The following is a 16,375-nucleotide window of genomic DNA, read 5'->3' on the forward strand; positions in this document are numbered from 1 at the left end:
CTCGGCTGCCCGGAGCCCTGTTCTGTGAGCTCGCAATGAGTCGTCGAGCCACGGAGCGGGAGGGGAGGACCGAGCCGGCCTGGAGGATAGGGGACATAGAGAGTCAAAGGATGCAGAAAGGGAGGAGAGGAGGGTTGAGGAGGCAGAATCAGGAGATAGGTTTGAGCAGAGGGAAGAGATGATAGGATGGAAGAGGAGAGAGTAGCGGGGAGAGAGAGCGAAGGTTGGGACGGCGCGATACCATCCGAGTAGGGGCAGTGTGGGAAGTGTTGGATGAGAGCGAGAGGGAAAAGGATACAAGGTAGTGGTCGGAGACTTGGAGGGGAGTTGCAATGAGGTTAGTGGAAGAACAGCATCTAGTAAAGATGAGGTCGAGCGTATTGCCTGCCTTGTGAGTAGGGGGAAGGTGAGAGGGTGAGGTCAAAAGAGGAGAGGAGTGGAAAGAAGGAGGCAGAGAGGAATGAGTCAAAGGTAGACGTGGGGAGGTTAAAGTCGCCCAGAACTGTGAGAGGTGAGCCGTCCTCAGGAAAGGAGCTTATCAAGGCATCAAGCTCATTGATGAACTCTCCGAGGGAACCTGGAGGGCGATAAATGATAAGGATGTTAAGCTTGAAAGGGCTGGTAACTGTGACAGCATGGAATTCAAAGGAGGCGATAGACAGATGGGTAAGGGGAGAAAGAGAGAATGACCACTTGGGAGAGATGAGGATCCCGGTGCCACCACCCCGCTGACCAGAAGCTCTCGGGTGTGCGAGAACACGTTGGCGGACGAAGAGAGAGCAGTAGGAGTAGCAGTGTTATCTGTGGTGATCCATGTTTCCGTCAGTGCCAAGAAGTCGAGGGACTGGAGGGAGGCATAGGCTGAGATGAACTCTGCCTTGTTGGCCGCAGATCGGCAGTTCCAGAGGCTACCGGAGACCTGGAACTCCACGTGGGTCGTGCGCGCTGGGACCACCAGATTAGGGTGGCCGCGGCCACGCGGTGTGGAGCGTTTGTATGGTCTGTGCAGAGAGGAGAGAACAGGGATAGCACTTGATGGTTTTTGAGACTGCACTTGAAGAAACTTTCAAAGTTCTTGTCATTTTCCCTATTGACTAACCTTCATGTCTTAAAGTAACGATGGACTGTTATTTCTCTTTGCTTATTTGAGCTGTTCTTGCCATAATATGTACTTGATCTTTTACCAAATAGGGCTATCTTCTGTATACAACCCTACCTTGTCGCAACACAACTGATTGGCTCAAATTCATTAAGAAGGAAAGAAATTCCAGAAATATACTTTTAACAAGGCACACCTGTTAATTGAAATGCATTCCAGGTGACTTCCTCATGAAGCTGGTTGAGAAAATGCCAAGAATGTGCAAAGCTGTCATCAAAGCAAAGGGTGGCTACTTTGAAGAATCTCAAATATATTTTGATTTGTTTAACACATTTTTCATTACTAAATTATTCCATATGTGTTATTTCATAGTTTTGATGTCTTCGCTATTATTCTACAATTTAGAAAATAGTACAAATAAAGAAACACCCTTGAATGAGTCTGTGTGTCCAAACATTTGACTGGTGTTGTATGTAGATATGTTTATATGTACAATATTAGGAGGCAACATACAGTCTGTCACTTCATTGGCCTGAGCTATTGTTTGTTTGAATTCAAGATCAGATTGAACTCAGTTTGTCAGAGTAGCCTCTCGTTTATTGGTACCATTATTGTCTTTAGAATTATTATATTTGAAAAAATATATATTTTTTTTTTACTAGAAAGATTGCAATTTTTCTAATTGCTATAATGGGTGATCCTTTTTCTGTCAACAATGTCTGCAGTACCGCGTTTGACCTTGAACTTACATTGCTTCAATGAGAAGGGGGAGGTGGTTCTCCCCTGGCCTGCTCCAATGTCATGTGATGAGGGTAGTTTTGTGCGGTGGCTGGGTTGAGACTTTGGCTCGTAGTCCACATATGAATGGAAAAGTTTTTGAGAAATGATTTGACTTTGACAGTTTCAACGTGTCTTCATTGATTACAGTTTACAATTGGCTCATTCATCCCCCTCCTCTCCCCTGTAACTATTCCCCAGGTCATTGCTGTAAATGAGAACGTGTTCTCAGTCAACTTACCTGGTAAAATAACGGATAAAAAAACACACCAGCCAAGCTTCTGGGAGAGGACGATGGTTCTCTTTTGCCAACCAGATACAAACCCACAGTAGTGTTTTTCAAATTGCCTATGGGAAACAATAGATGTTAGACTATGTACAGTAACTTGCATGTGAAACAGTTAACCATTCATGGTCCGTTGTCCATTATACCGAATCTCCCAGTGGATTTCCCATGAAAAGAAATCTGCGTTGGAATATGTTTTACAGAAACCTGTGCTCCTCTTGATGAGGTCGAAGAACGAGATGGTCAGGCAGTACATGGCTCGTCTCATCAATGCTTTCGCTTCCCTCGCAGAGGGTAAGTCATATGTTATTTAATGTGTTGTAGTATACAGTGCCTTCATACAGTATTCACATCCCTTGACTTTTTCAAAATTGTGTTGTTACAGCATGAATTTAAAATGGATTCAATTCAGATTTTGTGTCACTGATCTAAAGACAATGCCCCATAATGTCAAAGTGGAATTTTGTTTGTATACATTTTTTTGCAATTAACTAGAAATGAAAAGCTGAAATGTCTTGTGTCAATAAGTATTCAACGTCTTTGTTATAGCAAAATTATGGCAAGGTTTTTCAACATCTCGTAAAGAAGGGCACCAATTAGATAGATGGTGTTAAGAGCAAGATGGGAGGGGTTGAATAGAGCTGAAGGGAGGGACTAATAACAAGATAAACCATGTAAAACATATGGGTGTCTTTAAAATGTATATTGGTTCAGAAATGTTGTGAAATAGCACAGTTACAAATATAAATCAAACTGGATGGACATCAGAAATAGAAGGCCAAGACTAAAAACAAACTAAATATAACTATTGTAAAATAGATTGTGTCTGTAAAATGTGTATAAATTGAAGGTAGAAGCCTGAGTGTTATTGTTTATTAGTTTACTCCAATTAGGGGAGGGATGGTAGGGTTTGCAGGGAATAATACAGGTATATATATTTTTTTTTAAAGTGTGTGTGTATGTGTGTATATATATATATGTATGTGTGTATATATATATATGTGTGTGTGTGTGTGTGTGTGTGTGTATATATATATGTATGTGTGTGTGTGTGTATATATATATGTGTGTGTGTGTGTGTGTATATATATATATATATGTATGTATATATATCTATATTTATGTGTATTTATATTTGTATGTATGTATGAATGTATGTATATGTGTGTATATATGTTTGTATGTATGTGCATACAGTTGATTTAAGAATGTGAAATGTCTGAATAATAGTAGAGAGAATTATTTATTTCAGCTTTTATTTATTTAATCACATTCCCAGTGGGTCAGAAGTTTACATACACTCAATTAGTATTTGGTAGCATTTCCTTTAAATTGTTTATCTTGGGTCAAACGTTTCGGGTAGCCTTCCACAAGCTTCCCACAGTAAGTTGAGTGAATTTTGGCCCATTCCTCCTAACAGAGCTGGTGTAACTGAGTTAGTTTTGTAAGCCTCCTTGCTCGTCCACGCTTTTTCAGTACTGCCCACACATTATCTACTGGATTGAGGTCAGGGCTTTGTGATGGCCACTCCAATACCTTGACTTTGTTGTCCTTAAGCCATTTTCCCACAACTTTGGAAGGATGCTTGGGGTCATTGTCCATTTGGAAGACCCATTTGCGACCAAGTTTTAACTTCCTGACTGATGTCTTGAGATGTTGCTTCAATATATCCACATCATTTTCTTCCCTCATGTTCCCTTCTATTTTGTGAAGTGCACCAGTCCCTCCTGCAGTAAAGCACCCCCACAACATGATGCTGCCACCCCCGTGCTTCACGGTTGGGATGGTGTTCTCCGGCTTGCAAGCCTCCCCCTTTTTCCTCCAAACATAACGATGGTCATTATGGCCAAACAGTTCTATTTTTCTGTCATCAGACCAGAGGACATTTCTCCAAGTAGTACAATCTTTGTCCCCATGTGCAGTTGCAAACCGTAGTCTGGCCTTTTTATGCTGGTTTTGGAGCAGTGGCTTCTTCCTTGCTGAGCGGCCTTTCAGGTTATGTTGATATAGGACTCGTTTTACTGTGGATATAGATACTTTTGTACCTGTTTCCTCCAGCATCTTCACAAGGTCTTTTGCTGTTGTTCTGCGATTGATTTGCACTTTTCGCACCAAAGTACGTTAATCTCTAGGAGACAGAATGCGTCTCCTTCCTGAGTGGTATGACAGCTCCGTGGTCCCATGGTGTTTTTACTTGTGTACTATTGTTTGTACAGATGAACATTGTACCTTCAGGCATTTGGAAATTGCTCCCAAGGATTAACCAGACTTGTGGAAGTCTACTTTTTTTCTGAGGTCTTGGCTGATTTCTTTAGATTTTCCCATGATGTCAAGCAAAGAGGCACTGAGTTTGAAGGTAGGCCTTGAAATACATCCACAGGTACACCTCCAATTGACTCAAATGATCAGAAACTTCTAAAACAATGACATAATTTTCTGGAATTTTTCAAGCTTTTTAAAGGCACAGTCAACTTAGTGTATGTAAACTTCTGACCCACTGGAATTGTGATACAGTGAATTATAAGTGAAATAATCTGTCTGTAATCAATTGTTGGAAAAATGACTTGTGTCATGCACTAAGTAGATGTCCTAACCGACTTGCCAAAACTATAGTTTGTTGACAAGAAATTTGTGGAGTGGTTGAAAATCGAGTTTTGATTAGTCATACCTTAGTGTGTGTAAACTTCCGACTTCAACTGTGTGTGTGTGTGTGTGTGTGTGTGTGTGTGTGTGTGTGTGTGCGCGTATGTATGTATGTATGTATGTATGTATACATGTGTGTATATATTTGTATATATTTATATTCATTTATATGTATTTATATGTATGCATATGGGTATGTGTGTGTGTATACATATATATATATATATATATTTTTTTTTACCACAAAAATATATGGAGGATTGGAAATTATGCAGACAATTACATTGATGGAAGCAACAATCTATCTGCAATATTAAAGCTGATCCACCCCCTGGAATTGTTTTTTAAATATATTTTTTTAAAGGGCACCGATTGATAGATGTGTACACCCAGTCACTACAAACATCAAATTAAGTCAAATGTTATTTGTCACAAATGCCGAATACAACAGGTGGAGATATACAGGTGTCCTTCCTAACTCAGTTGCCGGAGAGGAAGGAAACTGCTCAGGGATTTCACCATGAAGCAAATGGTGATTTTGAAGCATGGATTCCAGGCTATAATCCTCGGACGATGGTGGTGACCCCTGGTTGTGTTGTGTGTGTGTATGTTGTGTTCCAGGTCGTGTGTACCTGTCCCAGGTCCCGTCTTTGTTGAGGCTGCTCATTGAGTCTCTAAGGACAGAGGAGAAGGACTCTGTGAGCAGAGAGAATGTCCTGGGAGCCCTGCAGAAACTCAGCCTCAGGTACACTCACTTCCTGAAACACACTCCCACTCACTTCCTGAAAAACATTCCCACTCACTTCCTGAAACAAACTCCCACTCACTTCCTCAAAAACACTCCCACTCACTTCCTGAAACAAACTCCCACTCACTTCCTCAAAACACACTCTCATTCACTCACTTCCTCAAAACACACTCTCATTCACTCACTTCCTCAAAACACACTCTCACTCACTCACTTCCTCAAACACACTCCTACACACTCACTTCCTCAAACACACTCCTACACACTCACTTCCTCAAACTCACTCCTACACACTCACTTCCTCAAACACACTCTCATTCACTCACTTCCTCAAACACACTCCTACACACTCACTTCCTCAAACACACTCCTACACACTCACTTCCTCAAACACACTCCTACACACTCACTTCCTCAAACACACTCATTCACTCACTTCCTCAAACACACTCTCACTCACTCACTTCCTCAAACACACTCCTACACACTCACTTCCTCAAACACACTCCCACTTACTCACTTCCTCAAACACACTCCCACTTACTCACTTCCTCAAACACACTCCCACTTACTCACTTCCTCAAACACACTCCCACTTACTCACTTCCTCAAAGACACTCCTACACACTCACTTCCTCAAACACACTCCTACACACTCACTTCCTCAAACACACTCGCATTCACTCACTTCCTCAAACACACTCCTACACACTCACTTCCTCAAACACACTCTCATTCACTCACTTCCTCAAACACACTTTCATTCACTCACTTCCTCAAACACACTCCTACACACTCACTTCCTCAAACACACTCTCATTCACTCACTTCCTCAAACCCACTCCCACTCACTTCCTCACACGTGTGCATGCACACACACACACACACACACACACACACACACACATACACACCATTTGGACCGCTAACCTCTATGTTATTGTGCTGTATTGTTTAGCATCCTGGTGTGGTGTTGAATTATACTAACCTATATTATGATATGACAATCTTATACCAGGCATACTACCTACCGCTCTGCATCCACAGTCACACTACTGCTCTGTATCCACAGTCACACTACTGCTCTGTATCCACAGTCACACTACCGCTCTGTATCCACAGTCACACTACCGCTCTGTATCCACAGTCACTCCACAGTCACACTACCGCTCTGCATCCACAGTCACACTACCGCTCTGTATCCACAGTCACACTACCGCTCTGTATCCACAGTCACACTACCGCTCTGTATCCACAGTCACACTACCGCTCTGTATCCACAGTCACACTACCGCTCTGTATCCACAGTCACACTACCGCTCTGCATCCACAGTCACACTACCGCTCTGCATCCACAGTCACACTACCGCTCTGCATCCACAGTCACACTACCGCTCTGCATCCACAGTCACACTACCGCTCTGCATCCACAGTCACACTACCGCTCTGTATCCACAGTCACACTACCGCTCTGTATCCACAGTCACACTACCGCTCTGTATCCACAGTCACACTACCGCTCTGTATCCACAGTCACACTACCGCTCTGTATCCACAGTCACACTACCACTCTGCATCCAGTTACACTACCACTCTGCATCCACAGTCACACTACCACTCTGTATCCACAGTCACACTACCGCTCTGTATCCACAGTCACACTACCGCTCTGTATCCACAGTCACACTACCGCTCTGTATCCACAGTCACACTACCGTTCTGCATCCAGTCACACTACCACTCTGTATCCACAGTCACACTACCGCTCTGCATCCACAGTCACACTACCGCTCTGCATCCACAGTCACACTACCGCTCTGCATCCACAGTCACACTACCGCTCTGCATCCACAGTCACACTACCGCTCTGCATCCACAGTCACACTAGCGCTCTGCATCCACAGTCACACTACCGCTCTGCATCCACAGTCACACTACCGCTCTGCATCCACAGTCACACTACCGCTCTGCATCCACAGTCACACTACCGCTCTGCATCCACAGTCACACTACCGCTCTGCATCCACAGTCACACTACCGCTCTGTATCCACAGTCACACTACCGCTCTGTATCCACAGTCACACTACCGCTCTGTATCCACAGTCACACTACCGCTCTGTATCCACAGTCACACTACCGCTCTGTATCCACAGTTACACTACCACTCTGCATCCACAGTCACACTACCACTCTGGTTAACTATCCACAATCAGCCCTAGTAGACTAGAGAATGTGAGATTTTGTTAATCAGAAAACTATTGGTTTGAAACACAAGCTTATAAAGGCAAAAAAAAATGTCAACAGCTAGTGGTTTCCCGGTCTAACCCCGTGGGCTGTGTTTCTTTCTGTTTGCTCGTTGTGCAACACCTAGTGGTGTCCGGGCCTAACCCTGTTGTCTTTGTTCCTCTCTGTTTGCCTGTTTCTGTGCGTCTGCATATGTGCGTCTGTTTGTGCGTGCAAACATGTGAGTTTTGTGTACACATCCATGTGTGTGCGTGCAAGCGCCGGTGTGTTTTTATATGCGTGTGTGTGTGTGTGTGTGTGTGTGTGTGTGTGCGCGCTCTAGGAGGAGCCAGCAGTCAGCCATGATAGAGGACGGTCTCATTGACTGGCTGGTAGATGAGCTGCAGGACTCTGACTGTCTGTCTGACTACACTCTGGAGTACGCTGTGGCCCTGCTCATGAACCTATGTCTACGCACCAGAGGTAGCCTATCATCACCTGGTACCACTCATCACCTGGTACCACCCATACCTAGTACGACATCCACCTGATGGCACAGTCCATTAGCCTGGTCCCAGATCTATTTGTGCCAAAACAGATCTGGGATCAGGCTACATTTCCCTCAGTCCAGTGTTTCCCTCCGATTATTTTCCACCCAAAAGCACTAAAGCACCCAAAGCACTAAAGCACCCAAAACAATAAACAGGCCCTCAGTTGAAACCAAAAGTATTTTGGGACGTGGGCTCCCACACCACCTATACAGGGAACACTAACACAGTCCACATCAGTTACATCATCCTTACATTTTCCCCCAATTTGGGCCAGCCAATGAGTTCCTAGCTATTCGAAGACTAGCCAATGAGCTTCAGCCTCTCACCATTTCGGTGACATCTAGCAAGCTGCACATCATAATGGTACGCCATATTCGGGGACCACTTTTGGCTCAGTACTACTGGGTAAAACGTATACAAAAATACTGGTGCATCTCTTTCATTCATGCACCTTGGCTAAAGAGTTAGGTATGGGCAGTGATCCCTTCCCTCTATCTCCCACAGAATTAGAATGAGTTAGCTAGTTAGATCTCAAATGACCTATTACAATAAACATCATATTATCTGACATTCAGCAGAGGCTTTTATCAAAAATCCATTTACAGTTATACGTCCATTCATTTTTCCGTATGGGACCCGTACTATGGTTGGCCCCAAAGCAGAAATCAAACCCACTACACCTTGGGGTTGCAAGAGTCCATGCTCTACCAATTGAGCCACACAGGACCATTTACTTCTACTCACGACTCATCAAAGGAGTGTCTTCGCATACCAACCTGCATCCCACTGCTGTCTTGCTTATGAAGCTAAGCAGGGTTGGTCCCTGGATGGGAGACCAGATGCTGTTGGAGGGCCAGTAGGGGGCACTCTTTCCTCTGGTCTATTTTTTTTTTATCCCAATGCCCCCAGGGCAGTAATTAGGGACACTGCCCTGTGTAGGGTGCCGTCTTTCAGATGGGACGTTAAACGGGTGTCCTGGCTCTCTGTGGTCACTAAAGATCCCATGGCACTTATTGTAAGAGTAGGTGTGTTAACACTGGTGTCCTGGCTAAATTCTCAATCTGGCCTTCATACCATCACGACCACCTAATCATCCCCAGTTTACAAGTGGCTCATTAATCCCCCTTCCTCTCCCCTGTAACTATTCCCCACGTCGTTGTTGTAAATGAGAATGTGTTCTCAGTCAATTTACCTGGTAGAATAAGGGTTACATAAAATACATTGTCCCTAGGCCTTGTATAGACTTCTGGCCCTGGGTCTAATATTAAATGCCCATTGAAGGGATTGATTCAAATCAAATTGAGTTAGATGGGGAGAGCAGAATGAAAGCTTCTTGTTCTTTCAGACCCGTATCTAACCATAACCCGTATCTCTGTCATGATTACTTATCTTCTTGTTCTTTCAGACCCGTATCTAACCATAACCCGTATCTCTGTCATGATTACTCATCTTCTTGTTCTTTCAGACCCGTATCTAACCCTAACCCGTATCTCTGTCATGATTACTCATCTTCTTGTTCTTTCAGACCCGTATCTAACCATAACCCATATCTCTGTCATGATTACTCATCTTCTTGTTCTTTCAGACCCGTATCGAACCATAACCCGTATCTCTGTCATGATTACTTATCTTCTTGTTCTTTCAGACCCGTATCGAACCATAACCCGTATCTCTGTCATGATTACTCATCTTCTTGTTCTTTCAGACCCGTATCTAACCATAACCCGTATCTCTGTCATGATTACTTATCTTCTTGTTCTTTCAGACCCGTATCTAACCCTAACCCGTATCTCTGTTGTCATGACTTGTCTTTTTGTTCCAGGTAAGAGGAAGTGTGCTGAGAACCCTAAATACGTGCTGAAGGTTCTGACTGACCTTCTGGGACACGAGAACCACGAGGTAACACACACACACACACACACTTTCATGGACACACACATGCACTTACACACCCACACACACACAGACAGACACCCGCAGTTGTGAATGTACACAAACTACTCACATATAAAACACACACACAGAGAGAGGTTAATCTGTAAATCTGTTAATCTGCACCAGTCCCAGTTGATCACTAATCTGCTTGCTGGCGTGATGGTGGCATACTGTATGGTAGGGTTGAGCTGTATCCAGATGTTCATATCTCATACAGTCCTTCACTCATCCCGGGATGTACTGTATTACTGCCTTAGTACACAAGGGGGTGCCAAAAACACCTTATTAATTCAGTAATTTGCTTAGTTAACTAGCAAATATAAATTTAGGGTCCGCGTTAATGCAGAATTCATAATTTTTAACGTCTGTTACCAGTATGCTAACGAAATTAGCACAGGTAATAATGAATTTCCATGGAGGCTGCTAGCGACATATGCTAACAAATTGCAAAGACAGGCAGTCCAGCTCATAAAGTTATACATATATAGGTAGGAGCTACCGAATGTCATTTTTGGTGAGTTTGGACATTTCCGAGTGAATGTGAACGAGCGACATTGTGCAAATGAACCAAGTTTTGACGCATGCTTGTCTAAAGTAAGATCAGTACTGTCTCTGAAGCAGCATGGTTACACACTGTCTGTGTGGAATCTGGAGTCGATAGGGCAACGGGCCTGTCTGCTTGGAGAAGAGGGGGGAGGAGCAGACGGCTGAGAAAAGAGCGGCAAAAAAACTCAAGGAAATCAAAAGATACTAGTGGCAGCTGTACGGATAACTCATCCAATGGGCTTTGACTTCTCAAACACGGCAGAAAACTTACACAATATGATGTCCTGTCACCTTATTAATTCAGCAATTTACTTAGATAACTAGCAAGTTAAACGTAGCGTCCTCTGCGTTAACTCAGAATTATTCATTTTTCACACACAGAAAAAAATATATAAAAAGCTTTAGAAATCTCTTCATGCGTTTTGTAAACACAGATGTAAAGGTCTTGTTATTGTAACTTCTTCTCGACATCAGACTAATATTGTGCTTCAGTTGCACTTTTCCACTCAGATGAGAATTCACAAAAGGGAACTCTATCAGTAGACAGCGCTCTGACTGATGTGTAGCTACTTTTCTCTGGTACTTTTGAAGGTGTAGCCAGCCTGCATTTCTCTTGTAAAATGCAAGATTAACTATAAGCCAAACATTAGGAAATGTAGCTGGCTACATTTTTTTCTATGATAAACATTAGCAATATGATGGCCATGCATCGTTTTTGAAAAAAAATACCTTGCTTTTTCATTGTAAGCTCATTTACTTGTGTGGCTGCCAGCCAAATATGTTAAGCGGAGCGACACAGGGGAACCCAAGAGCAGAAATTCCAGATGAGGAAACAAGGATGAATTAATCCAAATATATATTGTTACACAGAGAGATATGGAGTGCAGATCCAGGGAAGCTTGGATGAGTTGCAGAAAAAACAGATGTGGAGACCGAGGTTGGAGTTGGCTGAGTAGAACAGGTCCTGAGGGGAATCCAAGGTAGTGGTGGTGAGATGTGGAGACTGAGGTTGGAGTTGTCTGAGTAGAACAGGGTAAACAGGCCCTGAGAGGAATCCAAGGTAGTGGTGGTGAGATGTGGAGAGTGAGGTTGGAGTTAGCTGAGTAGAACAGTGTAAACAGGTCCTGATGGGAATCCAAGGTAGTGGTGGTGAGTAAAATCCAGAGCAAGGTAGCTGGGTGGTGAGATGTGGAACAGGAGACAGAGATAGAGAGGTAACTGCAATGAGAGGATAAACGGTGTCAGGCAGGGAAACAGGCACAGCAGAGTAACATGATCTTGAATAATCATAAATGGCTAGAATCATGAACTGACTGAGCAGAGATTACAATCTGGCAGAGTGGAAGTGGCAGGACTGAGTATTTGTAGAGGTCTTTATTATGGAACGAGTTGCAGCTGGTAGGGATCTGCTCTGACTCCAGCACACTTGTCTCCAACCACACAATCACACAGAGAGGGAGAGAGAGAGTGTGTACAGGGGGAGTAACTGCAGGTCAAGAAGACACCGGATGAACACCAGAGGGCATAGCAGGAGCAGCTGTGACAAAATAGCATAGCACTTCTGTTGTCATCTGATGAAAATTAAGCTATTTCCTGTCTGAATGTGTTGCACTAATGTATTTTCTGTGAAGGAAAACTATAGTTGCACGTCCCTGATCACTCTCTATTGAAGCAAAAAAAAATACTGTTGACTTTCAATATAAAACACGACCCCTTAAAATACACAGCTTTCTCCCATTGTGCTATTTACAAACAAACACATGACTGGCTCAAATGTTCTGGGGAACTGCGGTAAGCTTCATAACGTAAAATAACGTGACAGATGAAATTAGAAGGCGATCTGCTTTATCTTCTAACACATTGCACAAGTTAACTGCAGGTATTTACTTAAAAAATAGTTACAAATATAAAAATGTATTGGGAAAAACTTCAAATAAATTGAATGGTATTAAAAAACCATCCCGTGGTTATTTCCAAATACCTTGGTATACGGTATATCCCCCAAGCCTACTCTATTGCTGCCGTCTTGTGAGCTCTGCTCCAACTTTGCTTTTATGTATCCCCTATGATTATTATGATCAATAAGAACTTTTGAACATCAGATCGGCAGTTACTAACCTCAATTGTGGCTTAAACTTAGACTCATCTGCCCTGGGCTCTTTGCGTAATTCTGATCAAATTCTCGGGCTATCCAAGAGGAAACGCCGCCGATAAAGAGGCAGGAAGTCCTGACAAGATTAAGGCAAAGGGAAAACCGGCCACCTCTTCATCTACATTCTATTTGCCAATGTACAGTCTCTTGGTAATAACATGAATGACCTCCGACCACAGATTTGTTATCAAAGGGATTCTTGTAACTGCAATATTCTCTGCTTTTCTGAAACATGGCTATATGTTTGCTAGGACCATGCCTCAGGACTACCTGACATGATGACTCCTTGCTGTCCCCAGTCCACCTGGCCGTGCTGCTGCTCCAGTTTCAACTGTTCTGCCTTATTATTATTGGAACATGCTGGTCATCTATGAACATTTGAACATCTTGGCCATGTTCTGTTGTAATCTCCACCCGGCACAGCCAGAAGAGGACTGGCCACCCCACATAGCCTGGTTCCTCTCTAGGTTTCTTCCTAGGTTTTGGCCTTTCTAGGGAGTTTTTCCTAGCCACCGTGCTTCTACACCTGCATTGCTTGCTGTTTGGAGTTTTAGGCTGGGTTTCTGTACAGCACTTTGAGATATCAGCTGATGTACGAAGGGCTATATAAATAAATTTGATTTGATTTGCTATCCAACTTGATGGATTCTTCATTCACCGAGCAGACAGGACATTGGGTTGAGGGAAATCGAGAGGGGGAGGGGTATGCCTCTCGTCATCAACAGCAAATGGTGTGCTGACTCTTGCGCAGTGGATTTCTCGACCTATTGTTCACCCATCTTGGAATACCTGATGGTCAAATGGTCGACCTGTTATCGTGTCTGCTGTATATGTTCCACCTCAGGACAATAAAAACAACAAGCTGGTACTTAATGTACGAGGCTATAAACAAGCCGGAAACCAGGTGGCTGCTTTCCTGGTTGCCTGTGATTTTAATTCTGCGTCATTAAGACATGTGATGCCCAACTTCCATCAACACTTATCCTTCACCACTAGGGGGCGATAGAGTCCTAGACCACTTATACTCTACCCACAAGCAAGCATACAAGCCCCCCTTCAGAAAATCAGATCATGACCCTATAGTCCTGCTTCCTGTTTACAAGCAGAAACGTAATCAGGAAGTACCCGTGCTGTGTTCAGTTGAGAAATGGTCCTAAGTATCGGAGGCTATGCTACAAGACTGCTTTGCTAGCGTCGATAGCATTGATGAGCTAACCAACTCCGTCACCGGCTTCATAAGGAAATGCATTGGCGACGTTGTCCCCACAGTCAAGATTCGCTGCTTCCCCAATCAAAAGCCCTGGATTAACACAAGAGGTTGGTGCTAAGATAAAGGGACAGGGTTACCGCACACAGAGCTAACGCAGACAAACCCTGAGGCTACGGCTGAAGACAGGAACAAGTACAACAAGTCCCGCTACGACCTCCGCAGAGCCATCAAACAAGCAAAAGTTATAAAGATGGGGAGAGGTCTGTCTGTAATTAAGAGATGCTCTGCTTTTTTGGCACCACACTCCTGTAAGCAAGTTCTGCAGCCGTACGTGAACGTGTACTTTACAGGCTTGTGTATGTTTTTACAGATTCGGCCGTACGTGTACTTTACAGGCCTGTGTATGTTTTTACAGATTCGGCCGTACGTGTACTTGACAGGCTTGTGTATGTTTTTACACATTCGGCCGTACGTGAACGTGTACTTTACAGGCTTGTGTATGTTTTTACAGATTCGGCCGTACGTGAACGTGTACTTTACAGGCTTGTGTATGTTTTTACACATTCGGCCGTACGTAAACGTGTACTTTACAGGCTTGTGTATGTTTTTACAGATTCGGCCGTACGTGAACGGAACCCTTTATAGCATCCTGTGTATTCCTGCAGTGCGAGAGGAAGCCAAGGAGATGGTTAGTGTGTGTGTGTGTGTGTGTGTGTGTGTGTGTGTGTGTGTGTGTGTGTGTGTGTGTGCGTGTGTGTGTGTGTGTGCGTGCGTGTGTGTGTGTGTGTGTGCGTGCGTGCATGCACTCACTACTGTAAGTCACTCTGGATAACAGCATCTGCTAAATTACAAAAAGTGTGTGTGTGTGTGTGTGTGTGTGTGTGTGTGTGTGTGTGTGTGTGTGTGTGTGTGCAGAGTATGGAGGAGATCCTTCACTGCTACAGTAAAGAGGAGAACCCGGAGCTCAACAGGCAGATTGAGTTTATTATCAAACAGCTCAACTCAGGTCAGTCACACACACGACAGAGGTATCGACCCATAGAAGTAGTCCATTTCATCATGTATGCACACAGCCCTGCATTCGCACATATTGACACGCATCAGCACAATATACACAATATATGCATTTGGAATTGCATGTACACCCATTCATATTTTCCATATTTTTAATTCTAGCCTTATTCTAAAAATAAATAAAAAAAATCCCCTCATCAATTTACACACAATACTCCACAATGACAAAGCAAAAACTGTTTTTTAGAAGTTTTTGCAAATGTATGAAAAATATTGTTGTGGATATTCAGTACTGAGAGAGACACCCCCTTGTGCCTTATTGCTTAAGTATACACAATCCCACCTACGTACACTGTTCTGCTGGAGGCCACTGTATGTACAAGCTGTGGTTTCTTCATGCTCTATTTGACCTCTCACCTTTGTGAGCTGACCTGACGTGTCTCTTTTCTAACCAGGGGAGGAGACTGAAGAGGGACCAGAGTCTGATGACGAAGAGGAGGATGACGATGATGAGGTAAGCTCGTCATCTCACCCTCGTTGCCATGTTGATCATGTTCTGGACACACAAGCAAATGTCCAAAGACGCATCGCCTCTGTCCGCTAGACACTCCTCCACAGATGGGACATACATACATACAAACAAACACACACACACACACACACACACACACATACATACGTACATACATACAGTGGGGCAAAAAAGTATTTAGTCAGCCAATTGTGCAAGTTCTCCCACTTTAAAAAGATGAGAGAGGCCTGTAATGTTCATCATAGGTACACTTCAACTATGACAGACAACATGAGGAAAAAAAATCCAGAAAATCACATTGTAGGATTTTTTATGAATTTATTTGCAAAGACTTCACTTCTCTCTCCATGGTCTCACAGCTATCTCACAGACTTCACTTCTCTCTCCATGGTCTCACAGCTATCTCACAGACTTCACTTCTCTCTCCATGGTCTCACAGCTATCTCACAGACTTCACTTCTCTCTCCATGGTCTCACAGCTATCTCACAGACTTCACTTCTCTCTCCATGGTCTCACAGCTATCTCACAGACTTCACTCCTCTCTCCATGGTCTCACAGCTATCTCACAGACTTCACTTCTCTCTCCATGGTCTCACAGCTATCTCACAGACTTCACTCCTCTCTCCATGGTCTCACAGCTATCTCACAGACTTCACT

General features: G+C 43.6%; 1 protein-coding gene across 1 annotated transcript in view; it reads left to right on the forward strand.

Moving 5' to 3' along the window:
- The window catches only part of LOC115109749 (lisH domain-containing protein ARMC9), a 101,199-nt gene that overhangs the window by 40,595 nt on the left and 44,229 nt on the right, over window positions 1-16,375 (forward strand). The window contains 7 exon segments of the mRNA XM_065009511.1: window positions 2,366-2,456; window positions 5,427-5,550; window positions 8,121-8,260; window positions 10,151-10,227; window positions 14,785-14,859; window positions 15,087-15,177; window positions 15,641-15,699. Coding sequence (XP_064865583.1) covers window positions 2,366-2,456; window positions 5,427-5,550; window positions 8,121-8,260; window positions 10,151-10,227; window positions 14,785-14,859; window positions 15,087-15,177; window positions 15,641-15,699 — 657 coding nt within the window.

Source organism: Oncorhynchus nerka, linkage group LG25, assembly GCF_034236695.1.
Source record: "Oncorhynchus nerka isolate Pitt River linkage group LG25, Oner_Uvic_2.0, whole genome shotgun sequence".
Lineage (NCBI taxonomy): Eukaryota > Metazoa > Chordata > Actinopteri > Salmoniformes > Salmonidae > Oncorhynchus > Oncorhynchus nerka.